A 10,940-nucleotide genomic window follows, 5' to 3' on the forward strand; every position below is an offset into this window, starting at 1 on the left:
AGATGGTATGAACTTACAGTGAGGCTTAAAAGGGAGAATGTGGACAGCCTTAACTACCTTTATCCCCCTGTCAGATGTGGATCTAACTTACAGGAAGATATGTGATGTTACTGTGCATTACAGTAGGGCTATTTAAGCTCTGCTAGAAAATGCAAATGCTGTTACTGGAATATGTGTGCGTGAGAAGGATTACCATAGTAGAAACAATTAATTGCTAAGAAAATTATATTAAGTCAGTTGTATAATATTGTTACTACTTTCATCTTTTGGGATTTTTTTGTGTTTTGGACAGATCTATGTAGTGAGAGTTCTGAGAGAAGGGCAAGTTGAGCCAGCGTTTGTCTTCCGAACATTTGATGAGTTCCAGGAGCTTCACAACAAACTTGGCATTCTCTTTCCTCTTTGGAAGTTACCAGGGTATGTTCCTAACTCACTCATCACTGATGTAACAAAAGTGTTCCCAGCTGGGTGGATGAAGAAATAGCTTGAAATGAAGACAACACTGCAGAAGGGCAAATTAGGCCTCAAAGTGGTGATAAGGGAGAAAGCTGTTGTCTGAGTTTTAAGGGAGGAGAGCCAGAGGAGCAACTCTGTATTTAGACTGTCCTACCACTTGCAACAGTGACCTGTAAATGTTTTTTTGCGTTTCTATAGTGTCATCACCTAGTTACCTAGTAGCATGCTGTGTTTCTACTCATGATTGACTTAACAAGAACGTCAGCACTTCAGGATGGAAATGACAATGAAATCTAACTGTACTTCAGATAAATTAACTGAGAAGTCTGTCTTATTCTTTGTTGTAGCTTTCCTAATAAGATGGTTCTGGGAAGAACACATATAAAAGATGTAGCAGCTAAGAGAAAAGTGGAGCTCAACAGCTACATACAAAGTCTGATGAACAGCTCTTCAGAGGTGGCAGAAGTGAGTTCAAATAACTTAAGCAAATCTAATGCAAGTTTTCAGAATTTGATACTTGTTAACACTTCAATTAATATGTAATGTTTCTTCTTAATCCAAATTTAGTGTGATCTTGTTTATACTTTTTTCCATCCATTACTTCGTGATGACAAAGTGGAAGGAATAGATGGAATAGCCAGACCTACAGGTAGGTAATGGTTTTGGATGGTGTTTATAAATGGAATTATTATAGTATAACACCTTCACAATGGTTTTTTTTCTTTTTTTTTCTTGTTAACTGTAGTTTTCCCTCATTGAAAACTTTGCATCCCTGTCTTTCCAGATCTGCCTGCATACAGTTATTCAAGTTTTGATTCTAACTTCCAAGTTGGCTCTTACAAGAGAATGCAGAAATCTTTAAAATGTATGGCCTTGCCCTCTTAATAGGGAACTAGAAATAAAATCAGAAACTGATCTTGGTCTAAGGCTTTTCTTTTTCCCCACATATAGTCAGTGTAGTACTGATGAAAATGTGCAGATTTTACAGAGAAAATAATTGTATATTTTCTTTCAGATGCAAGTCCATCAAGTCCTACCTCAGGCAAAGTGGGAGGAGAAGTGAAGCTATCCATATCATATAGAAATAGCACTCTATTTATCATGGTGATGCACATTAAAGACCTGGTAAGTACAGATGCTGAGCTTACTGCTGACAACTGTGAAGCCTGGATATGAAAATAAATATTCAGGTAGATATACACTAAGGTTTTTTAATTTGTCTTTGGTTTGGATTGCAGGTTACAGAAGATGGCACAGATCCAAATCCCTATGTGAAGACGTACTTACTTCCTGATACACACAAAACATCCAAACGCAAAACCAAAATCTCCCGGAAGACAAGAAATCCAACTTTCAATGAAATGGCAAGTTAAAATTTATGTAGTAACTACCTATGGTTTGTTATTGTCTCCTATTCCAAGCAGTAATCAAAATACTGTCAAAAATATCTGCAAGGATACATAAATGGAAAAGGATCTTTTTTGAAAAATTTTGTGCCCCATTTGAAAAAAAACAACGAAAAGACCCCAAAGCCCCAAAGCAACTGAGTAGGTAAATGTACTGTTACTCTGAGGAGTGATGGGAAGAAGGAAAGAAGTCTGAAAACTAAAGATTTCCCTGCCCTGGGCTCACTGATCCATAGGATGGAAAAGAATGAATTTGGAAGTCTTGGCATGTAAACAGTACTTCCATCTCTAAAAACACTGGTCCTTATAAACACATAACATTGGGAGCACAAAGAAAAATGTAGGTGTACTTCAGCCCATCCTCTGAGAAGCAGACACACTAACGTCATAATGTGTAGTTAAGACATCTGTCAGTGGCTAGGAAGTCAGAAGAAAGGGCAATCTGTGTGACTTCATTTGGATAACCAAAAATTTCTTGACTTCTTACCTTCTAGCTTGTGTACAATGGATATAGCATGGAGACTCTGAAACAGAGAGAACTGCAGCTAAGTGTGCTCAGTGCAGAATCGTTACGTGAGAACTTTTTCTTGGGTGGAATTACACTCTCACTAAAGGACTTCAACTTGAGCAAGGAGACTGTTAACTGGTATCGACTAACTGCTGTACCCTATCTGTGAATGCATATCTGCACCTGAGTAAGACCAGAACAACTGTATTCTCTTATGCTTTGTGCATCTTCCTACTTGAAGATAACTTGTACATCTTAAAACAAGAGACTCTGCATTTCAACAGTTATGTTGGACCAACGTTCATGTAGCCTAATTTGGAGGATATCTAGAAAACCTGGTTTATGCTTTTGCAGTGTTATCGAAGCATTGTTGTAAATGTTTAAGAGTTGCAGGTAAAGGAAGAGGTTTTTAAACCATCCATGAAAGTGAGATGAGCATTTTGACCATGATTGTTGGTTAAATGGTAATTTCACCATTAGGCCTGTGGGTATAGTGCATTTTTGGTTTTCGTTTTTGTTACCTGTGTTGTCATCCATAGTGTGATGTTGGAGAATGTCAAAGAAATAACATTATTTTAGGATTACATTCCCACTAATAACTAGATGTCACAGAAGCAGCAATGGGTAAAAATTTGGCTTCACACACACCTATAGAAATGAAGGTTGAAGGGCTGGAAAAATTGCTTAGTATTGCATTTAATCCCAGGTTCATACTTCTCTAAGATTTATTGGAGTGTGTGCCAATAATGGAAGATGTAAATAATGGTGCCTTATAATTCAGATGCTTGTCTTTACCTCATTTCTGGTATTTAAATATGTACACATTAACTTTGAGCTCCTTCAAAAGGGGAAACATTCTCATATTTGATACCTTGCAGGTCCTGCTGGAAGTCTTTTCCTAAGATGTGATACTTAGAAATAAGATCACTTATACTGATCTTCATAGTTAGTGCAGAATTCTACCCTCTCTTCTACCCATGATCTCCAAAAATTGGATGAAGGCTGGCTGAATGTGGTGCTGTAGGAAATGTGCCCAGCTGTTCAGTGTTCTGGAATGTCTGAAATTCTAGAACATTTAATTAGCACCGTGATTAAATGTGGAACAGATTCAGACACTAAGTCCAAAGCATATTTTGCACCTGTACTTCCAGGTAAAGATGGCCTCTAGTAAAAAAAAAAGCACAACTACTAGATGAATTGCAGGCCAGAAATGAGTTGCATTAATGAAGTGGAACTTGGTCACTTTTTAACATTTCACAGCAATACTGTTACTCCTCCCCGTAAGAATTAATTCCTCTAAAAATACTTGATACCATAGGACATTAGGTTTGAAATATATTGTGAGAGTGGAGTACAAATGTCACTTACTGTATCTTGTTAATTATACCACTGGTTACTTTATTAGGTGTTTCTCCACTTACAGGTGTAGCCTTTTTATTCACCTTACTCAATATTTAGGATGATCATATTCTGTCTAAACCAAGCTATAATGATACACACTTTAGTACTAAATCTTGAAGCAAGACAAGACTATTGCCACTGACTATGACTAAGGGGATTTTTAAAGTAAAATATGCAACTATGAACAGAGAGATAATATGCGGAAAGCCTTCTGTATACCCAACACTAAAAATCTGTTTCATAATCTGGTTTTCCATTCCCTGCTACTGACCAGTCTCTCTTCAGTACAGAAGAGAGAAGTAAACTTGAATCTCCTGGTGCCTAAAATATTCATGGTCCAATTTTGTAGGAATTATTACAATGAAAATGCTAACAATATCTTGAATGTTAGAAACTGGGTTGATACTAATGGACGCTAACAAAACCCAGTTTTATTGGGCATCTTCTGCATATTTTTCATTTAGTATATAGCCTGTAAATAATAACCTATATAACTAACTAGATATATTTCCTGCTCACTTGATGCTTTTGAGACTTACTCCATTCCATCATTAGAATCACAAGTCACTTAAAATACAGGAAAGTATACTACTGTTTTTGTGAAACGTTCCATTGTGAAATAAAATGAAAGCAATACGTACTGCCTTTTTTGCAGTTTCCTATTAAAGCACAGTGTCTTACAGCACAAAATACAGATAAACTAAAATCATTTAAAAAATGATTTTCAGTTTTAACAGTTGTCTGGACCGAAAAAAATATATACTACTGTATTACTATTAGTCCATGTCCTGACTTCTGATTTAATCTTCTTCATAGCTTAACGCATCTTGTGCCTTTCCCTCTTTTCAAAATAGTCACTGGCTGAAGCTTTTTATGGTCATGGATTTTGCCTTGGCCTCTCCTCACATGTAGAGGAACAGCACCAAGCTTGCACCTCTTTGCACTATTCTCAATTAAGAAAAAAGTGATTGTTGCAATAAGACTTTAACATGCTACATAAATGAAAAACTTGGAAGAGGACAATATTCAATTGGGGTTCAATTTACGCTAAGTAGCTTGAAAATGTAGTTTTAAAGCTTTTTCGTATCTTGTTTAATGAAAAAATCTTATGCCATGTATGACCTCCAGCCAGAAGTGTAATTGTCAATATGATTGTTTTGGTATTTTAGAGCAACAGCTTGTGCTAAGACCTCTTCCTTTTCTCTATTAACCTAGAACTTTGCACTGAAACTTTATTACTGCCTTTTTATGACCTAGTTACCTGTCTCTGGAAGCATGTGCGATCTTTGATAAAAGTTTATTTTTACAACTCTGGCTGTGTAGAAACCCCCATCGCCTGCCTTAACGCGAGGGCTCTGTCAGGGCTCGCCGCCGCCTTCCTCTACCTTGTGCTCATTACTCGGACACTGTGACTGAGGTAGTGCTACAGCTATGGGAAGCAGTGTCACCAAATCCTTTGTCTCCCTTTTGTCTATGTATCTGTAAGAACCAAATACTTTAAACGAGCTCGTTAATAAAGATGTACAGTATTGCCCTCCGTCGTGCCCGTACTGAGCGGATTAAATGTGACTCCGTATCTGTCCTGTAAGTACATTAAACGCTGTTCTCAGTTAAAAACAATTCTGCTGCTCTTCACTGCCCGCCAGAACTGCCCCGTCCGCCTCGCCAACCGCGCGCGGTGTGAGCCGGGAGTTCGGCTGCTGTCGTGGGCAAAGCAGTCCCAGCACCGCTGATTGGCTGCCGGGCTGGGCGGGGCCAGGCTCAGCCACGCCTTTTCCCGCGGAAGTTGGTCCGAAGGTGCTGCAGCAGCCGTTTGCTCCCTCTTTTCTGCCTCCGCCATCATGGGTCGCATGCACGCTCCCGGGTAAGCGGCTGCTGCAGGCTTTCGGGCTGTGCTAGGGGGCACGTTGGGGCTATTGCGGGTGCTAAAGGCGGTCTTGGGAGTGTGTATATGTGGAAGCAGGAAGGCTGCTGTGGGAGCAGTGTGGCGTTAGTGGGGGTGGGTGGGGAGGCCGGCGGCTGTGCAAATATGGCGGCAGGCAAGGGAAAGGATCGGGCTAGTGCTGAGGTGCGGCTTCCCTTGGCCGGCCCCAGGCAGGGACATGCTTGTGGTGCCTGGGCTCTTAATTCCTGATGCTGCCCCGGCGTGGCTCGTGCTGTGAGTGACACCGTTTATAAGCGAGGAGGGAGGCTGCAGTCCTCGGCTGTGCGGGCTGGGTACGGCCTTGCAGGAGATGCTTGCTCTATGCTGCCTTGCGGTGGGGTCGGATGGCGGTGTAGCTTGGCCGGCTCTGCTTAGCCTGTGATCTGCTTCTTCCCCACAGAAAGGGCTTGTCCCAGTCAGCCTTGCCCTACAGGCGGAGCGTGCCGACGGTAAGTAACTACCCGGCCCGTGTGCGCTTCGGCGGGCCCGGCCGGCTCCCCTGTGTCGTTCGGTGCACGGTCCGGTCCCCGTAGCGCGGCCCAGCGGTGCCCAGGAAACGGGATAAAAAAAAAGACCGCTGTACTATTTGGTGTCACTATCTCTAAATTACGGCCTGAAAAAATGCTCCATTAGCCTACGGTCTTTAGGATATTGAGAAAAAACGTATCGTTCTCTGGACAGGTGATCTGTTGGGGGAAAAAAAAAAATAAATTTGTACTTCCCATCATTTAAATGCTACTTCAATTCTTTCTAGTCTGTATGTGGGTAGTTCATAGAGATTAAACTGTTCACACGTGAGTTTGGCATTTACCGTTATGGAATAAAGTGACTTTTTTTCTAAGCTATTTCTGACAGTAATTTGCTGGGCAGAGCACTAGCTTAATTTCAGCTTTCCCTTAGTGCATCCAGGGTACTTCTCCTTCAAATGTTTACCTGTCAGCTGAATAAGCAGCTGCTTAGTAATCTATCTTGTTTTGCAAGACTGGGAGTATCTGTTTGTTGACAGATCAATTTGTGGTGTATATGAAAAAGCGTGTACTGAAAAACATTACATTAAAGCACAAAGTAAGAAAATAAAGAGATTAAATTTAAAGCATGATAACATTAAGCTGCTTAAAGTACCCATGATGGTTAAAAACTTCAGTAATGATTAGGATGCTTTAGTGCTGGGGGGGGGGTGTGTGCTTAGTTTTATTTGTATTCTGTTTTGAATTGTAATCTTTGGAGCACTTCCAAATAGATCTTTTTGCTGTGCTTTTCTGTTTCATACTTAGACTGCATTATAAAGGGGAAAAAAGAGCTCTTTGTAGGTCATTGAAAGAGCAAGGATTACTTTGTTGGTGTTGTCTTGCCATTAATAATCATGGAAGCAACAGCTCTGTCAGCACAGTTAAATGCAGAAATAACAGGAAGTGCAGAGTCTTGTCCAAGTAAATCCATTTGTTCCATTTATCAGTTAATTTGTGTACTTGAAATCTGACTTCCACTGTTTCTTTGGGGCTGTTCAGCCTGGAGAAGAGAAGGCTGCTTGGAGATCTCATAGCAGCCTTCCAGTATCTGAAAGGGGCCTATAGGGATGCTGGGGAGGGACTATTCGTTAGGGACTGTAGTGATAGGACAAGGGATAACTGGTTCAAACTTAAACAGAGGAAGTTTAGATTGGATATAAGGAAGAAGTTTTTTACTGTAAGGGTGGTGAGGCACTGGAATGGGTTGCCCAGGGAGGTTGTGAATGCTCCATCCCTGATGGTGTTCAGAGCCAGGTTACACAGAGCCTTGGATGACATGGTTTAGTGTGAGGTGTCCCTGCCCATGGCAGGGGATTGGAACTAGATGATCTTAAGGTCCTTTCCAACCCTATTCTGTGATTCTGTAGGTGCTGTACTAAGAGATGCAAAATGATTCTTCACTTTGTGTTTCTGTCAGGAGCCCAGTAAAAGAGTTCCTTCCTATTAGCGGTGATACTTTTGTCTTTCTAAATTTGTGTTTGTTCATCTCATGTGGCAGTTTAAATAAACTGATGGTAAAGCAGCTGGTTGGAGGCCATATGGGGTCTTTTAAACAGAGACTTTCTTCCTTCGACTCTGCCTTCCCCCACCATATCTCACTAGCACTTTAGGTTTGTAATATGTAAAAAAGTTTCTGTATTGTTAGAAATATAATTTCAGTTCTTGGGTTTTTTTTCAAGCATTACGAAGCATCTATTTCTACCATTTATCAAAAGCTTTCATCTAGCTAGCCCATGTCTCTGTATTAAGTAGTGTTTGTTAATTTATTTTTTTTTTTTCTCCTAATTTTCTTCAGTGGTTGAAACTTACTTCTGATGATGTAAAGGAACAGATCTACAAGCTGGCCAAAAAAGGTCTGACTCCCTCTCAGATCGGTAAGGTTTATGAATGGCGCACATGTTGCAGGGAAATTTAGTCTGCCCAGTTCCTTGGAGGAAAAAACTTGACATCCCATCTCAAATATTGGCAGCCCTATGTTTAGGATTTTACTGAGCCAGACACTATAGCTACATTATAGACAAGTGCCCACTAGAGCTCTGCTTAAGTGCATGTAAAATGCAACTTTATATGATCATGAGCTATGCAGTGTAATTACGTGCTGTGTGAATGATTTTTTTTTTTTCAATTGTAATCCTGAGAATATTAATGATCCCTATGCTAGAGTACATTTTTGTACAACAAATATGTCTGTGGTGTTTTTTGTTAACCATAGGGAAACGGTGATTGAATACCTAGCTTTAATGAGTCGTGTTTAATGCATTCAGTATTGTAGCACTAAATATGTTGCCAGCCTGAATGTGATGGGTGGGTTAGTTGCCTTTTAAGTGCTATCTGATCGAGTTTCAGCTTCTGTAAATTTATTTTGCTTGCTCATTTTCTACAGTTTGTGCAGTTTGCACAAGAAAGGTTTTTAGACAAGGCTGTCTTTGGATATCTTGTAACTGTAAGGTTGGTTTCACAAGATTTGTTTGTGTAAGGTCTTTGTTCTGGTGTGAGATGTAAATGTTCGTTTCAGGTGTGATCTTGAGGGATTCCCATGGTGTTGCCCAGGTTCGCTTTGTTACTGGCAACAAAATTTTGAGAATCCTTAAATCGAAGGGACTGGCCCCAGACCTTCCAGAGGATCTTTACCACTTGATCAAGAAAGCTGTTGCTGTTCGCAAACATCTTGAGAGAAACAGAAAGGTGAGTGCTACTTTAACTTGGTTATTCTCTATATTTGTTTTCAAATAATACAGTAGTTTATTTACAGCTCGACAAAGCGAAGACTCTTAGTGTACCTCCTCTTAGCCACTCCCTTTGAGTAAACTTTGGGGAGGCATTTCAGTAGCGGAGAATGGTCTAAGTCTGTGTAAAGGATCTTAAAATAATTGGTTAAACCCATTCTGTTTTGGTCATGTTCTGATTATCCTGGATTCATCAGACCTTGGAAATAGGAATGTGGAGTTTATAGCAGTAGCTGTGGATCTTTTTACTTTTGTAAAGCTCATCTGAATTGTACATCACTGAGAAGTCAAAGTAGTGCTTGGTTGTAATATAACTTTCTTTTCAAGGATAAAGATGCCAAGTTCCGCCTCATTCTGATTGAAAGCAGAATCCATAGGTTGGCTCGCTACTACAAAACTAAGAGAGTGCTGCCACCCAATTGGAAGTAGTAAGTCTTCTCTTAAGTTACTATTTCACTGAAGTCCTGTTGGTTTTGTAAGTAATAAGCTGGGGCTGTTACTCAAAGGGTGAAAAGTACATTACGATCAAGCATACAGGTAAACCAGGCAGCAAAGAATAGGTATTTTAGAATCACAGAATAGTTACGGTTGAAAAGGACCATCAAGTTCCACCCCCCCTGCCATGGGCAGGGACACCTCACACTAAACCATGTCATCCAAGGCTCTTTCCAGCCTGACACTGAACACCATCACGGATGGAGCATTCACAACTTCCTTGGCCAGCCCATTCCAGTGCCTCACCACTCTTACAGTAAAAAACTTCCTACTTATATCCAATCTAAACTTCCTCTGTTTAAGTTTTAACCCATTACCCCTTGTCCTGTCACTACAGTCCCTAATGAAGAGTCCCTCCCCAGCATCCTTTTCATAAATATTAACTGATAAATTTTTAAACTTATTGCTGGGTAAAATGACCATCACAACTCCAAGGAAAAAGTAATTATCTCAACAAGTTTAAGTCACTACTACGTAGTTTTTATAACGCTTTGTACAAGCTGCAGTCTTTATCTCAGATACTTAAGATGGTTTGTGTTACTTTCAGAATTTATTGAGATATGACTTAGTAGATGTGGCAGAAATGAATGTAACTTGTAGGTTTTCCTCTAGGAAAATTAAGCCAGCGTAAGAGAATTACCATAAATGTTAGGGTTAGCTCAAGTGCAGCTAGGCAGGTTTTTTACGGTTTTTGTGCTGTTATCCTAGTATTTGTATTTCAAAAGAAAGAGCAAAATTTTTACAGCATAAAAAAATGTAAACAGATGGTGATTTGGCTGAGGACTGGTAGTTAAAGCTTTGAACTGAAGCACTGTTTTTGACAACTAGTTTGAAAAAGTGCCTCTACAGTTAATACTTTGCTCTTCTCTCTTTTTAGCGAATCATCGACAGCTTCTGCCCTGGTCGCGTAAGAGCTGGCTATGACCTACTGAAAGAATAAATTTTCATTAACCAAGTTTGTGTTGTCTCTGAGTGGTTGATGTCTTAGGAAGCTGCCTGTAAATGGGAAGTTGTCAGGGTGAATCCATATCATGTGGTCATGGTTTCCATATTGTTATCCTGCCTTGTTAAATCAGGTAGTGCTTGTTGCTGCTCTAGGCCAGCTGTTCGGTTTGTGTCCATGCTTAAACTGTTGGGTTTGGGCTTTTTTATCTGATAGCCTCAAGTTAGTAAAGTAAACTAGTCATTCACAGCAAATGTATTTTATTCATGGGGGGCTGTGCCTCTATGTGTCCTGCAGAAACTGGGAAGGATAATGGTGACAGGAGGGAGAATTGGAAATTAATACAGAGGTTGGGTGCAGGTAGGGAAACAAGATTGGAGAGGTTGATTAATTCATTGCAGGTAATGTAGGTCTCTTGAGCAGAAAGCTTACGCAGCCCTCAGCCAGTTCCTGACAGTAACTTCCTATTTGTAAGTAATTTTAAGAGTAATCTTTGAGATTTGGGTAGAGACAGCAGTTTAGCTCTCCTCAGATTTACATCTTTACTGAGGTAGTTCTCCCTCAATCCAAAG

At 40.1% G+C, this 10,940-nt stretch overlaps 2 protein-coding genes across 4 annotated transcripts in view; both read left to right on the forward strand.

Annotated features, from left to right (window-relative positions):
* PIK3C2A (phosphatidylinositol-4-phosphate 3-kinase catalytic subunit type 2 alpha) overlaps window positions 1-4,550 on the forward strand; it is a 52,834-nt gene extending 48,284 nt beyond the window's left edge. For all 3 annotated transcript variants that reach the window (XM_057418184.1, XM_057418186.1, XM_057418185.1), the window contains 6 exons: window positions 293-417; window positions 804-921; window positions 1,024-1,105; window positions 1,472-1,581; window positions 1,695-1,820; window positions 2,357-4,550. In XM_057418184.1, the coding sequence (XP_057274167.1) occupies window positions 293-417; window positions 804-921; window positions 1,024-1,105; window positions 1,472-1,581; window positions 1,695-1,820; window positions 2,357-2,539 (744 nt within the window). In that variant the 3' untranslated portion in view covers window positions 2,540-4,550. The remainder of the gene's footprint in view (window positions 1-292; window positions 418-803; window positions 922-1,023; window positions 1,106-1,471; window positions 1,582-1,694; window positions 1,821-2,356) is intronic.
* A 1,005-nt stretch (window positions 4,551-5,555) lies between these two features.
* Window positions 5,556-10,380, forward strand: RPS13 (ribosomal protein S13). Its single transcript, XM_057418191.1, has 6 exons — window positions 5,556-5,635; window positions 6,096-6,144; window positions 8,000-8,078; window positions 8,720-8,889; window positions 9,258-9,358; window positions 10,303-10,380. The coding sequence occupies exons 1-6, from the start codon at window positions 5,613-5,615 to the stop codon at window positions 10,334-10,336; spliced, it is 456 nt and encodes a 151-aa protein (XP_057274174.1). The 5' UTR covers window positions 5,556-5,612; the 3' UTR covers window positions 10,337-10,380.
* Window positions 10,381-10,940: the final 560 nt, after the last annotated feature.

This window comes from Pezoporus wallicus, unplaced genomic scaffold (genome assembly GCF_028554395.1).
Source record: "Pezoporus wallicus isolate ANWC-B61680 ecotype Strahan unplaced genomic scaffold, APGP_CSIRO_Pwel_v1 contig_2025, whole genome shotgun sequence".
In the NCBI taxonomy this organism is placed as follows: domain Eukaryota; kingdom Metazoa; phylum Chordata; class Aves; order Psittaciformes; family Psittacidae; genus Pezoporus; species Pezoporus wallicus.

Excerpts from the sequence above, each read along its gene's own strand:
- RPS13 (XM_057418191.1), top strand. The coding sequence starts at position 5,613 with ATGGGTCGCATGCACGCTCCCGG. Across the intron at positions 8,079-8,719 it reads TCTGACTCCCTCTCAGATCG|GTGTGATCTTGAGGGATTCC; the intron begins GTAAGGTTTATG and ends TGTTCGTTTCAG. Across the intron at positions 8,890-9,257 it reads ATCTTGAGAGAAACAGAAAG|GATAAAGATGCCAAGTTCCG; the intron begins GTGAGTGCTACT and ends TTTCTTTTCAAG.